The 15861-nt window shown below is 44.6% G+C and overlaps 1 protein-coding gene across 2 annotated transcripts in view; it reads left to right on the top strand.

Moving 5' to 3' along the window:
- The window catches only part of LOC307233648 (mitogen-activated protein kinase kinase kinase 5), a 40197-nt gene extending 25401 nt beyond the window's left edge, over positions 1-14796 (top strand). The window contains exons 22-28 of one of the 2 annotated variants that reach the window (XM_080005023.1): positions 320-505; positions 1358-1463; positions 6338-6581; positions 8445-8557; positions 13835-13917; positions 14155-14231; positions 14417-14796. In XM_080005023.1, the coding sequence (XP_079861149.1) occupies positions 320-505; positions 1358-1463; positions 6338-6581; positions 8445-8557; positions 13835-13917; positions 14155-14231; positions 14417-14468 (861 nt within the window). In that variant the 3' untranslated portion in view covers positions 14469-14796. Of the gene's footprint in view, positions 1-319; positions 506-1357; positions 1464-6337; positions 6582-8444; positions 8558-13834; positions 13945-14154; positions 14232-14416 lie in introns of both variants that reach the window. The other variant, XM_080005022.1, reaches the window with a different exon arrangement.
- Positions 14797-15861: the final 1065 nt, after the last annotated feature.

The raw sequence follows: 15861 nt of genomic DNA, 5'->3' as shown, positions 1-15861 counted from the left end.
AAAAATTATATATATATATATATATATATATATATATATATATATATATATATATATATATATATATATATATATATATATATATATACAGTATATAGACAATCACTGGTAAAGTGAATAACATTGATCATCTGGTTCCAATGACACCTGGTCAGGAGTGGGATATATTATTATTATATATATATATATATATATATACTGTTATATACACATATATATATATATATATATATGTTATGATCAATGTTTACACAGATCTGCGTCTGTTCTGGGATCATTTTGTTTTTGTGAATCCTTCTCTCCGTCCTTTAACCGGAAGTGCGGCGAGGGTGCGTCCCTCTCGGCGGAGCACCTCACGGCGCTGATCGGCTGCCTGCGGGAGAACATCCGCTCCCCGGACCAGAGGCAGCTCGGCGCCGGCCTCCTGGAGCTGCGGGCCGCGCTGCTCGCCACCGCCGTGCCGCCCAACAGCCTGCGGGGGGCGCTGTTCAGCTTCCAGGACGCTGTGAGTCCCCTCAGAGGGAACCACCCGGTTTTAGATAGAGGGATGGATGGAGGGAGAGATATATAGATTGAGGATAGATGGATGGATAGAGGAATATATAGATGATAGAGTGATAGACAGAGGGATGGAGGGATAGAGAGATAGATGATTCATGGATGGCTAGAGGATATATAGATGATAAAGGGGTATATAGATGAATAGGGTAATATAGGGATAGATAGATAGATAGATGATTGATGGATGGATGGATAAATAGATAGACAATTAGACAGATAGATAGATAGATAGATTGATGATGGATGGATAGATGGATAGATCGATAGATCGATAGATGGATGGATGGATGGATGGACAGACTAATAAATGGTCGATAGATAGAAAGGGGGATATATACATAATAGAGGGGTAGATGGTAAGATAGATGAATAGAGGGAGATATAGAGGGTTAGATAGATAGATAGCGCGATGATTGATGGATGGATAGAGGATGTATAGATGACAGGGGGATAGATAGATTTTGTATTTTTTTTGACGTGGACGTTCCAGGGTTTTCAAGACCTTCTGCTGTATCATCCGACTGAGCACGAGCACGGTTCCATCACCACTCCAACAGCTGGTTTCCTGACACCAGTTGCCATGGAAACACACTGTGATTTCACACATTTCTTAATAACTAAGGCGTCGCCGTGAACGGAATATCGATATGAAAGTCGACTGAAATGTGCTTCGGGCTTCATTCGGATCGGATGCCGCGAATACGGTGTTTCCGTGACCGGACGATCGCCTCCATCCGAATAGAGTCCGAACTTGGGTGTGGTTGTAAACATTAGGACTCCTCCCCCTGGTGTTCAGGTGAAGAAGGTTCTGCGTCAGCAGCAGGTGAAGCCGCACTGGATGTTTGCTCTGGACAACCTGCTGAGACAGGCGGTGCAGGACGCCATCACCGTGCTGCTGCCAGGTACGACTTACCATCAAACGGAACTTTCATAGAGGCCAGTAAACTCACCAAACAGAACTTTCATAGAGGCCAGTATACTCACCAAACAGAACTTTCATAGAGGCCAGTAAACTCACCAAACGGAACTTTCATAGAGGCCAGTAAACTCACCAAACGGAACTTTCATAGAGGCCAGTAAACTCACCAAACAGAACTTTCATAGAGGCCAGTAAACTCACCAAACAGAACTTTCATAGAGGCCAGTAAACTCACCAAACAGAACTTTCATAGAGGCCAGTATACTCACCACCAAACACTACTTTCATAACAGCCAGTATACTCACCACAAAACAGAACTTTCATAACAGCCAGTATACTCACCACCAAACAGAACTTTCAAACCAGCCAGTATACTCACCACCAAACAGAACTTTCATAAAGGCCAGTAAACTCACCAAACAGAAATTTCATAGAGGCCAGTATACTCACCACAAAACACTACTTTCATAACAGCCAGCATACTCACCACAAAACAGAACTTTCATAACAGCCAGTATACTCACCACCAAACAGAACTTTCATAAAGGCCAGTATACTCACCAAACAGAACTTTCATAGAGGCCAGTATACTCACCACAAAACAGAACTTTCAAACCGGCCAGTATACTCACCACCAAACAGAACTTTCATAAAGGCCAGTATACTCACCAAACAGAAATTTCATAGAGGCCAGTATACTCACCACAAAACAGAACTTTCAAAGCAGCCAGTATACTCACCACCAAACAGAACTTTCAAACCAGCCAGTATACTCACCACCAAACAGAACTTTCATAAAGGCCAGTATACTCACCAAACAGAACTTTCATAGAGGCCAGTATACTCACCACCAAACACTACTTTCATAACAGCCAGTATACTCACCACCAAACAGAACTTTCATAACAGCTAATATACTCACCAAACAGATCTTTCATAGGGGAAAGTGTACTCACCACCAAACAGAACTTTCATGGCAGCCAGTTTATTCACCACCAAACAGAACTTTCATAACAGCCAGTATCCTCACCACCAAACAGAACTTTCATAGCAGCCACTTTATTCGCCGCCAAACAGAATTTTCAAACCAGCCAGTATACTCCCCACCAAACAGAACGTTCATGGCAACTAGTTTATTCACCACCAAACAGAACTTTCATAACAGCCAGAATACTCACCACCAAACAGAATGTCCATAGGGGTCAGTATACTCACCACCAAACAGAACTTTCAGAGCACCCAGTATACTCACCATCCAACAGAACTTTTATAGCAGCCAGTATATTCACCACCAAACAAAACTTTCAAAGCGGCCAGTATACTCCCCACCAAACAGAACTTTCATGGCAGCCAGTTTATTCAACACCAAACAGAACTTTCATAACAGCCAGAATACTCACCATCAAACAGAACGTCCATAGGGGTCAGTATACTCACAACCAAACAGAACTTTCAGAGAACCCAGTATACTCACCATCCAACAGAATTTTCTTAGCAGCCAGTATACTCACCATCCAACAGAACTTTCATAGCAGCCAGTATACTCACCACCAAACAGAACATTCATAGCAGCCAGTATACTCACCATCAAACAGAACTTTCATAACAGCCAGTATACTCACCACCAAAGAGAACTTTCATAGAGGCCAGTAAACTCACCAAACAGAACTTTCATAGAGGCCAGTATACTCACCACCAAACACTACCTTCATAACAGCCAGTATACTCACCACAAAACAGAACTTTCATAACAGCCAGTATACTCACCACCAAACAGAACTTTCATAAAGGCCAGTATACTCACCAAACAGAAATTTCATAGAGGCCAGTATACTCACCACCAAACAGAACTTTCATAACAGCTGGTATACTCACCACCAAACAGAACTTTTATAACAGCTAATATACTCACCAAACAGATCTTTCATAGGGGAAAGTATACTCACCACCAAACAGAACTTTCATGGGAGCCAGTTTATTCACCACCAAACAGAACTTTCATGGCAGCCAGTATACTCACCACCAAACAGAACTTTCATAGGGGCCAGTATACTCAACATCAACAGAACTTTCATAGCAGCCAGTATACTCACCACCAAACAGAACTTTCATAGGGGCCAGTATACTCACCACCAAACAGAGCTTTCATTGCAGCCAGTATACTCACCACCAAACAGAACTTTCATAGGGGCCAGTATACTCACCACCAAACAGAACTTTCATAGCAGCCAGTATACTCACCACCAAACAGAACTTTCATAGGGGCCAGTATACTCACCACCAAATAGAACTTTCATAACAGCCAATATCCTCACCACCAAAAATAACTTTCATAGGGGCCAGTATACTCACCACCAAACAGAACTTTCATAACAGCCAGTATACTCACCACCAAATAGAACTTTCATAGCAGTCAGTATATTCCCCGCCAAACAGAATTTTCATAACAGCCAGAATACTCACCAACAAATAGAGCTTTTATTGCAGCCAGTATACTCACCACCAAACAGAACTTTCATAGGGGCCAGTATACTCACCACCAAACAGAACTTTCATAAAAGCTAGTATACTCACCAAACAGATCTTCCATAGGGGCCAGTATACTCACCACCAAACAGAACTTTCATACGGGCCAGTATACTCACCACCAAACAGAACTTTCATAAAAGCTAGTATACTCACCAAACAGATCTTCCATAGGGGCCAGTATACTCACCACCAAACAGAACTTTCATACGGGCCAGTATACTCACCACCAAACAGAACTTTTATGGCAGCCAGTATACTCACCACCAAAGAGAACTTTCTTCCGGGCCAGTGTACTCACCACCAAAGAGAACTTTCATAGCAGCCAGTATACTCACCACCAAACAGAACTTTCATAGCAGCCAGTATACTCACCACCAAAAAGAACTTTCATAACAGCCAGCATACTCACCACTAAAAAGAACTTTCATTGCTGCCAGTATACTCACCACCAAACTGAATTTTCATAACAACCAGTATCCTTCCCACCAAACAGAACTTTCATAGGGGCCAATATACTCACCACTTAATCGAGCTTTCGTAGCAGCCAGTATACTCACCCCAAACAGAACTTTCAAACCAACCAGTATACTCACCACCAAACAGAGCTTTCATTGCAGCAATATACTCACCACCAAACAGAATTTTCATGGCAGCCAGTATACTCACCACCAAACAGAACTTTCATAACAGCCAGTATATTCACCACCAAACAGAACTTTCATAACAGCCAGTATACTCACCACCAAACAGAACTTTCATAACAGCTAATATACTCACCAAACAGATCTTTCATAGGGGAAAGTATACTCACCACCAAACAGAACTTTCATGGGAGCCAGTTTATTCACCACCAAACAGAACTTTCATGGCGGCCAGTATACTCACCACCAAACAGAACTTTCATAGCACCCAGTTTACTCAACATCAACAGAGCTTTCATTGCAGCCAGTATACTCACCACCAAACAGAACTTTCATAGGGGCCAGTATACTCACCACCAAACAGAACTTTCATAGCACCCAGTTTACTCAACATCAACAGAACTTTCATAGCAGCCAGTATACTCACCACCAAACAGAACTTTCATAGGGGCCAGTATACTCACCACCAAACAGAGCTTTCATTGCAGCCAGTATACTCACCACCAAACAGAACTTTCATAGGGGCCAGTATACTCACCACCAAACAGAACTTTCATAGGGGCCACTATACTCACCACCAAACAGAACTTTCATAGCAGCCAATATCCTCACCACCAAAAATAACTTTCATAGGGGCCAGTATACTCACCACCAAACAGAACTTTCATGGCAGCCAGTATACTCACCACCAAACAGAACTTTCATGGCAGCCAGTATACTCACAACCAAACAGAACTTTCATAACAGCCAGTATACTCACCACCAAATAGAACTTTCATAGCAGTCAGTATATTCCCCGCCAAACAGAATTTTCATAACAGCCAGAATACTCACCACCAAATAGAACTTTCAGACCAGCCGGTATCCTCACCACCAAACAGACCTTTCATAGGGGCCAGTATACTCACCACCAAACAGAACTTTCATGGCAGCCAGTATACTCACCACCAAACAGAACTTTCATGGCAGCCAGTATACTCACAACCAAACAGAACTTTCATAGCAGCCAGTATACTCACCACCAAACAGAACTTTCATAACAGCTAATATACTCACCAAACAGATCTTTCATCGGGGAAAGTATTCTCACCACAAAACAGAACTTTCATAACAGCCAGTATACTCACCACCAAACAGAACTTTAATAGGGGCCAAGAAACTCACCACCAAACAGAACTTTCAAACCAGCCAGTATATTCACCACAAAACAGAACTTTCATAACAGCCAGTATACTCACCACCAAACAGAACTTTCAAACCAGCCAGTATACTCACCACCAAACAGAACTTTCATAGCAGCCAGTTTACTCACCACCAAACAGAACTTTCATAGCAGCCAGTATACTCACCACCAAACAGAACTTTTATAGCAGCCAGTATACTCACCACCAAACAGAACTTTAATAGGGGCCAATATACTCACCACCAAACAGAACTTTCCAAGTAGAAGACACATAGTTGTGCATGAGTCTTGTGCTGGGCTTGCAGTGGAATGCACCTTTAACTGGTTCTGTTCTTCAGTTTCTTGGGACCATTTGTGACATTTCTCTTCAATTTCTTCTGTTTAAGTAGTTTTCCAGCCTCTCGCCTTCTGTTATAACTCCGTCACCCCTCACCCCACCCTGCCCTGTCTCACCCCACCCTGTCTCACCCCATCCCGTCTTTCCCCACCGGCCTCTCTCCCAGAGCTGAGACTACAGCTTCAGTCGTCCTTTGAGATGGAGGACGGAGCGTCTGAGAATGAGCCTCCGGGTGGAGCGGAGCCTCCCGCAGCTCCCCTCCCTGACCAGGAGGTGGCGCTGGTGGAAGCGGTGTTTGAGGAGGTGGAGGTGATGGAGGCACCAAGCCCCTGCTCCTCCACCTCGCTCCCGCTGATCCCCACCTGCCCCCTGAGCCTGCAGCTCAGCGCCCTGCGCCTGGAGACCAGAAGGTAGATCTGGAGGTCCACGAGGTTTTCCTCTACTCTACCTCTACTACACCTCTACTGTACTCTACCTCTACTCTGCCTCTACTACACCTCTACTGTGCCTCTACTGTACTCTACCTCTACTCTGCCTCTACTACACCTCTACTGTACCTCTACTATACCTCTACTGTACTCTACCTCTACTACACCTCTACTGTACTCTGCCTCCACTATACCTCTACTGTACTGTACCTCTACTCTGCCTCTACTACACCTCTACTGTACCTCTACTGTACTCTACCTCTACTCTGCCTCTACTACACCTCTACTGTACCTCTACTATACCTCTACTGTACTCTACCTCTACTCTGCCTCTACTACACCTCTACTGTACCTCTACTATACCTCTACTGTACTCTACCTCTACTACACCTCTACTTTACTCCGCCTCCACTATACCTCTACTGTACTATACCTCTACTCTGTCTCTACTACACCTCTACTACACCTCAACTGTACTCTACCTCTTCTATACCTCTACTGTACTCTACTACACCTCTACTGTACTCTACCTCTACTACACCTCTACTGTACTCTACTATACCTCTACTGTACTCTACCTCTACTACACCTCTACTGTACTCTACCTCTACTCAACCTCTACTATAGCTCTACTACACCTCAACTGTACTCTACTACAAATCTACTGTACTCTACCTCTACTATAGCTCTACTACACCTCTACCTCTACTCTACCTCTACTATACCTCTACAGTACTCTACCGCTACTACACCTCGACTGTACTCTACCTCTACTACACCTCTGCTATAACTCTACTGTACTCTACCCCTACTGCACCTCTACTGTACTCTACCTCTACTACACCTCTACTGTACTCTGCCTCTACTACACCTCTAATGTACTCTACCTTTACTACACCTCTACTATACTGTACTCTACCTCTACTACATCTCCACTACACCTCCACTGTACTCTACCTTTACTACACCTCTATGAGACTGTACTCTACCTCTACTCTTCACTACATCTCTACTGTACCTCTACTCTACTCTACCATTACTCTACCTCCCTCTACCTTTACCTCTACCCTAAATCCACTGAACCTCAACTTGTACTCAAGCTCCACTCTACCCTACATCTACTCTCCTCCACCTCTATCTCCACCTTCCTCCATGTCAAGCTCTACTCTGGAGGGAACTGACAGTGGAATCCATTTTTAAGTCAATCTCTAGATGAAATATTTATGTGTAATATAATAAAACTTATGGTTTGATTTGTTGAATTCATTCATAACATAAACACATCGTTTGCTCTGTGCACTTCCTCACAGAATGTGAATGTGAATACAAAAAAATGTCTTTTGGTCTGTCTGCCTGCCTGTCTTTCTGTTCGTCTGTCTGCCTGTCTGTCTATCTGCCTATTTGTCTGCCTGCCTGCCTGCCTGCCTCTCTGTCTGTTCATCTCTCTCTCTGTCTGTCTGTCTGTCTGCCTGCCTGCTTTCTGTTCTTCTGTCTGTCCGTCTGTCCGTCTGTTCGTCTGTTCGTCTGTCTGCCTGCCTGCCTGTCTGTCTTTCTGTTCATCTCTCTGTCTGCCTGCCTGCCTGTCTGTCTGTCTGCCTGCCTGCCTGCCTGCCTGCCTGCTTTCTGTTCGTCTGTTCGTCTGTCTGCCTGCCTGTCTGTCTTTCTGTTTGTCGCTCTGCCTGTCTGTCTGTCTGTCTGTCTGCCTGCCTGCCTGCCTGTCTGCCTGCCTGCCTTTCTGTTTGTCGCTCTGCCTGTCTGTCTGTCTGCCTGCCTGCCTGTCTGTCTGTCTTTCTGTTCGTCTCTTTGTCTGCCTGTCTGCCTGCCTGTCTGCCTGTCTCTCTTCAGGCTGCTGACAGAGCTGAGTGAGAAGGAGAGGCAGTACCAGGATCTGCTGAGAGACTCTGTTCACAGGAAACAGGACCAGATCAGTTCCCTGATGAGGAGCTGCAGAGCTTCAGGTGAATGACACCAAACCAATTCACCAAATACACCTGGAGCTGCGTCTCCGCCTCCGGCCCCGGAAACTTTTAGTCCCAGGAACTTGTTTCGGGAAGGTTCCTTCAGCCCGTCGCTGTCTTGGCTTCCACCGCCGTCTAAACACCTGCAGGGATCAAGCGAAGGAGTCGCTGACGTTACAAGACGTTACAACGTCTGTTTTTCAACCTCCCTTTTGCGGCTGCGCGACAAACTGCTCCATCCCAGTGCAGAGGGTGGTGCTGATGCAGGAAACGACACCAACCAGAACATTTCATTTACATTTAGTCATTGATCAGACGCTTTTATCCAAAGCCACTTACAATTATTCAAACACCGACGGACGCAGCCATCAGGAGCAATGAGGGGTTAAGTGTCTTGCTCAAGGACACTACAGCATGCTAGCAGGAGGAGCCTGGGATCCAACCAGCAACCTTTAGATGACTAGACCACCAGCCCTACCTCCTGAGCTACCATCCCCGGAAGGGTGGATAAAGAAAGACAACCAAAGTGATAAAGTGGAATATCACTTTGGTTGTCTGTCTTTATCCATTTTATCCTCCTCGTTGTTGTCTGTACTGGTAAAAACATTGTTCACTCAAGGCTTTATGAAAAACCTATTAAAAAACATAAGTTCACACAGGGAATCGAACCTGGGTCTACTGTGTAGGAGGTCAAAACCATACTGGCTACACTATATGCACCACATAACAGCTTATATACATACATATATATATGTTTATACATACTAGTTTTGTGATTTTTAATATAATAAAACGTCTTTTTCCGTGTTTTCCAGAACATTTTTAGAACAAAAAAACAATTGTACATACAGTCTGTTTGAAATGGCGTCTGTCATAAAATGCCGCGAGTACTCGCCCCCAGAAGGGACTTTATATATATATATATATATATATATATATATATACATATACTGCATATACTGCACAGGATGAATACATATGTAGAGCGTGGTTCCTAACGAGCCGTAGTACCTGAGTGAACGGATGAGGACTAGAATCCCTGAAAATAGCCCCTTTTGGGCTGAAAGTGCTTGAACGGTTTAAAACCTGTGATATTCCCGCAGGTTTTGTTATTCAAATTGTAAAGAAATAAAAAACAGAGACTAGAGACAATGAGACTAAGATTATATTTTAAGAGCAATAGACAACTTTTTTGCTTTTGCTTTCGTTATGAAGTTCATGTTGATGGCACAGTGCACGTTTAGATCGTTTCCCTAAAAGCCTCCATGTCACGAGGCATCGGGAGCGCCACCGGGAAAATGCAGGATTCACGTCAGTGCGTCGCAGGAAGTGCCTCAACCGATGCACGACCGTGAGTGAAGCGTGGACAGTGGAGCGACCTCCTCCACATGCATCCTAAAAAAACACTCACTGAAGTCGGTTGAGAAATGTCAACATCGCAGTGCGGCGCAAATGTTGCCTGTTGCTCCTTAAATTAAAAAGATCACCTTAAAAATGAACAAAAACATTGTGCTTCAAAAGGTCCTTGAAAAGTCCTTGAATTCAATCCAGTAATGCCAGACGGAACCCTGTCTACTGCAGTATCTACTCGGCTGAGGCTCCTGGAACGTTGTGTCTTCAAGGTCAGATCATTGGATTTGTCTGTCGTTTAGTGAGTTCCTCGCCACACAGAGTGGGTCGTCACACCCGGGTGGGATGCGGACAGGATCTGGGTTCTGGGATCTGGGTTCTGGGATCTTTTCCAACTTCCGGTGCGCTGCACGGCTGCGAACCGCATCCTGGCTTTAAGCCCGTCAAAGTTCTTAACTTTGTGTGTAATACGTGTTCATCGGGTCCGAGTCTACCGCGTACGTCGAATTATGTCGATCGTCGTTTGTGGATGAGTGTGAATGGGAAGACGAGCCACCTGTGGATTTTACTGTCTCTGTGGCTTGTTGCCACGGCCAAGGAGGGCATTGTACAACACGGCCGAATCATGGACATGAAGGAGCGAACAGTAACTGGGATCGTACCTCGACACAGCTTGCACTACAGTCGGGATGTTCTGATTGCCTTGCGCCATAAACCATCGCCTCTGCTCCCGAAGATCGTGGAGAGGTGGAGTTCGTAACAGGCTGCGGCGTAGATCTTCCAGACCACCGTTACCCTCCATCATTCTCTCAAATCTTCGCTCCTTGAACAATAAGATCGACAAAGTTTGAACCTACACAAGGTACTGTGCCGAATTCCGTGAAGCATCGATTCTATGTTTTACCGAGAGTTGGCTTCAATCCAACATGCCAGACTCTCTGTTCGAGATAAACGGGTTCAACCTGACCCGGCTGGACAGAGATGAGAACTCAGGGAAATGTAAGGGCGGAGGAATCTGTATTTATATCAATGACCTCTGGTGCCGTCAGTCCACCGTTAAAGAGACTGTCTGCGATTCCAACGTTGAGCTGCTCTGTCTGACTTTAAGACCTTTCTACCTTCCGCGAGAATTCGGATCAGTACTGTTGTGCGCGGTGTATGTGCCACCGAGTGGCAAGGCTGCGCTTGCTGCCGCCACCATCGCGGACTCTGTCCGCAAAATGCAACAGAAACATCCAGACGCTCCTGCAGTTGTGCTGGGGGACCTCAATCACTGCAGTCTGGACAGTGTACTGCCTGGCTTTTGGCAAGTAGTCAAAAATGGGACAAGAAAAAATAAAATACTTGATAAATGCTTTGTGAATGTTAACAATGCCTTTGCATCCAGAATTAGACCAACTATCGCCAACTCTGACCACAATGTGGTGTATTTAATGCCAACATATAAATCAAAATTTATAAGCAGTAAACCGGTGGTGAGGGAAATAAGGGACTGGTCCTTTGAAGCCAAAGAGAAGCCTAAAGCTTGCTTTGATTTGACCGACTGGTCTCTGTTCCACAACCCATGCTCCTTAGATGAAACTGCCATGGTTACTAATGACTACATTAATTTCTGTGTTCAATCTGTCATCCCCTCTAAGAGAATTAAGATTTATCCAAACAAATAAAAAGTTTGTGTCCAAAGACATCAAGAATATAATCATTTCAATGAAAAGGGCGTTTAAAAACAAGGATGCTTTAAATTGCAAACAGTTGGAGAGGGAGTTGAAAAACAAGCTTAGAGAAGCCAAGGTAGCACATAGACACAAATCGGAGGAGACTTTCAGAGAGAAAAACCCTAAAAGAGGATAGAGGATAACATGAAAAAGATTACAGGTTTGTCCTCGTCCAACAAAACGAGATTTGTTTAGGCCTATCACACCCACTGACACTGAACTGGTCACCATAGCAGTGGAAGAAGTCAGGAGCACATTCCTTCGCAACAACCCCAGGAAAGCCCTTGGACCTGACCACAGCAGCGCCCTTATTTTAAAATTGTTTGCATGGGAATTAGCCCCTGTGTGGCAACCAATTTTTCAGCTGTCAGTTAACACACACTACATCCCTCAAGCTTGGAAAACTTCACACATTAAGCCCCTCCCTAAGAAACAATGCCCGAAGGAACACAACGATTATAGACCAATAGCCCTCACATCAGTCATTACGAAATCTCTGGAAAAAATCTTGGTCCAGCGTCTTTACAGAGCCGCACTGAATCACCAAGATCCCTTTCAATTTGCGTATAAGCAAGGGCGCAGCACAGAAGATGCAGTGGCTACACTGGTGCATCTAGTGTCCAAACATCTGGACTCCCCCAAAACATGGGTTAGGGGTCTCTTTCTTGATTTTTCAGCGGCGTTCTCTACAATTCAGCCAGACATACTGATCGAAAAAATGATTCAGCTTCAGATCAACCCCCATCTTATACTTTGGTTCTCCTTCTTCACAATGTTGAAATTAATCAAGTCTCTGCATATAAATACTTAGGTGTCATGATAGATGAGAACCTCTCATGGACCCCTCACATGGATTTTCTGGATACAGCAGCGTATTTATTTTCTCCGTAGATTAAAATCGTTTGGGGCCAGCAGTCAAAATTGTGTATTTATTTTTTACTTCTGTAATTCAGAGCATCATGCTCTACTGTAGCACCGCCTGGTGGAGCAGCCTCACAGTGAAAAATAAAAGTAAACTTCAAAATCAGTTAAAACTTTGCTCCAAAATCATTGGACTTCCTGTAGCTCAAGCCTTTCAAGAAGCCCATAGCAACAGCTGGGTTAGGCTGACCATGAAGATTTCCTCTGACTCTGACACATGTTTTGTACAATGAATATCAGCCCCTGCCTTCAAATAGGCGCTTCAGAGTCCCTCCTTCAATCGAAATAGGCTTAAAAACTCCTTTGTACATCAGTCCATTCTACTACTAAACAAACAAAAATGATTCCAGAGCCTTTTATGTTTTCATGGGTATTAGTCTTCATATGTCTTTGTAATTTGTCTTACATGTCATCTGTGCTGTTTTTTTGTTTTTTTTTGGGTGTATCTGTGTGCTGTGCCATGTCATGTGTCTGTACTTGTGTTTATCCTGTCACCACCTGTGCTTGACTAATCTGTCATCTGTGATGTTTGCGTACGGTTGTGCTGTCATGCCAGGAGCCATTTGTACTTCATGTCCTTTCCTGTCACTCCAGTGATTGTATACCTGTCTGTCCTAAATGTTTTGATGGGCCTTTCCCAGGGAAGCAAAATGAATTTCAGTGCCCTACTGACCAATAAAGTTGTATCGTATCGTATCGTATCTGGGATCTGGGTTCTGGGTGTGTGGAGGGAAATAAAACAACCGGTTCGTCTGGACGGCAGAGACCGTCTGTTGTTGCGAACGTTTTGGATCTTTAAAGGACGACGCCGGTGTCAAACTGAGTTCTGCCGGGTTGACTGGCCAGCACGCACCCTGTACACTATGAGATCACCATTCTCCTAGTGAGAGCTCACATTTGAACATTTTAATGTTGTCTGTTGACTATTTTCACGCTTTGGGAGATCCCAATTTGAGGACTAATCACCCTTACAGTTATCTCCTGGTCAACTGAGAGGATAACTGTAAGGATGACAGTTATCTCCTGGTCAACTGAGAGGTTAACTGTAAGGATGACAGTTATCTCCCGGTCAACTGAGACACACAAGACACATGTTTGTGGAAGTGACTTCATTTTAATTTGGTATTTTGTCACAGTAGTGATCCTTCCACCTTTTCACATGGAATAGGGAAAATTAAAGTAACTTAGGAACAAAATAGGGACAATATTGAAAATGTAAAAATGTGAGCTGTCGTCGAGTGAGAAAAGCTTTATTTATAATGGACTTTTTTTTTTGTCCTCTCCACTGCAGAGGGTTCAATGTCCGATGAGGAGGCCCAGGCCTTGGTCGACTGGCTCCAGGCCCTTCCAGTGGACGAGGACACCGTTCAGAAGGTACCATCTCAAATCACCGTTCAGAAGGTACCATCTCAAATGACCTTTTAAGGTTCTGCTGGGGGGTTCTGGTCGAGTGTTTACATCTAGGTCAGTGCCCAGCATAGCAGTTATTTTAAAAAACAATGTTATAATTAAAGTAGTTATCATAGTTATACTATATATAATTTATTTATACCTAAATTGTTAAAGTATAATAACTAATGATGGCCGATTGGGTGTTTTTTCTCTCCGTAGCTGCTTCTTCACCAGTTCACCGTGGACACGCTGCTCCACGCTGCCTCCAGGGACGACCTGGTGTACTGCGGCCTCAGGTGAGTGCTGCTGCCACTGCAGGGAACAAACGGAAAAGGACGGAAAGAAAAAACAAATCTATAATAAACACGTTTAACATGATGAAACATGAAAATCAAGAACGGGCGGATGGCGCGAGCGCCTCTCTTTTTGAGGACCTGGTGTTGACGGAGCTCCGGTATCTCTCCGTACGTCGGCGTTCCAGGGGCGGCATGCTGTGCCGGCTGTGGGCGGCCATCTTGGCCGACAGGAAGTGAGCGAGGGCGCGGAGAAGAGCGGGAACGCCGTCCGTCCAGGGCCCAGCGTCCGCAGCTGAGGTACAAGGCGCTCGTAACGCCGACGACTGATGCCAGATGCATTGTGGGTAATGGATGTACCTGAACCAGGTTGATGACTTGTACGTCAAACTGATGGATATCACCAGTGCACCACGCTAAGGACGTGCCTCTGTGAAAGTTTGGACTTTTTATTACTTTGTAGTTTATTTGTGTATTTTCTCAGGGGTGTGGCAAACAAATGATCCTTTCTATGCAACGCTATCGATGGATTTGTTGTGTTGGAAAATAAATATTTGCGTTTTGGTTTTATTTGTGTTTTAGTGCTATCATGTCAATTCTACAGGACGTGAGATAAGATCAGATACAGTTCCTAAAGCGACAAGATCAGAGGTTTTTTAAATGTTTTACACTGTGTGTGTGCGTGTGCGCGTGCGTGTGTGTGTGTGTGTGCGTGTGTGCGTGCGTTCGTGACACACACACACGTACACACACACACACACGCACACACACACGTTTCCATGGCAGCATCAACAGTATGACAACAAATGGAAAGGCATGTGTGGAATCTAAATGATTCACTGTTATCAGCTGTGTGTGTGTGTGTGCGTGTGTGTGTGTGTGTGTGTGTGTGTGTGTGTGTGTGTGTGTCCATGGAACACTGAATGACGTCAGGATGGAATGTTCTTGGCTCCTGATTGCCAAGGTAACCATTGTCAGGACACGAGTGGTTTCATTCCATATTCAGATATTTGACATTTTAATGTTGACATTTCTAACTTAAGGGATCGATCAGTACGTTTCATGCCAGGCCTTGTTATTAAAATGTCCGTTTTCATCACTTTTAAGTGTTCGTACCCAACTTGCTGGACACACTGTTGAAACTCACCACTTCTCACCGTGCTTCAGTGCGTTCACCTGGGGCTTCAAAAAACAACTTTAGACAGACAGTGTCAGACAGTGTTTCTACGTGTTGTATTGAAGGGGAAATGTTCACAAACTGCATGTTTCATTGACTCCTTTACACTTCCACAAATCATTGCACTGCTGCCTCACGTGCTCCGGGCGGGTTAGCTCCCCAATAGGAGCCTTTCTGGGTGGAGTTTGCATGTTCTCCCCGTGCTCACATGGGGTTTCCTCCACCTCACGTCAGTAAGGACCAAAAACATGCACCCATCATGATCTGACCAGCGATGGACACTCGTCAGCAGGTCCCCGGGCGTCGACGATGCTGCCACTGCTCCTGGCTGTGGCCCCAGATCAATGCAGAGGCCTCATTTCACCGGCACCACCCAAAAGCATGCGGGTGTGTGTGTGTGTATATATGTTGTTGTAGTGCGGTGTGTCATGTGACAAATAAAGATTCTTCTTCTTC

This window comes from Zeus faber, assembly GCF_960531495.2.
Source record: "Zeus faber genome assembly, chromosome: 8".
In the NCBI taxonomy this organism is placed as follows: domain Eukaryota; kingdom Metazoa; phylum Chordata; class Actinopteri; order Zeiformes; family Zeidae; genus Zeus; species Zeus faber.
The sequence above is the reverse complement of the archived record's forward strand: the minus strand, read 5'-3'. Positions and strand labels throughout refer to the sequence as shown.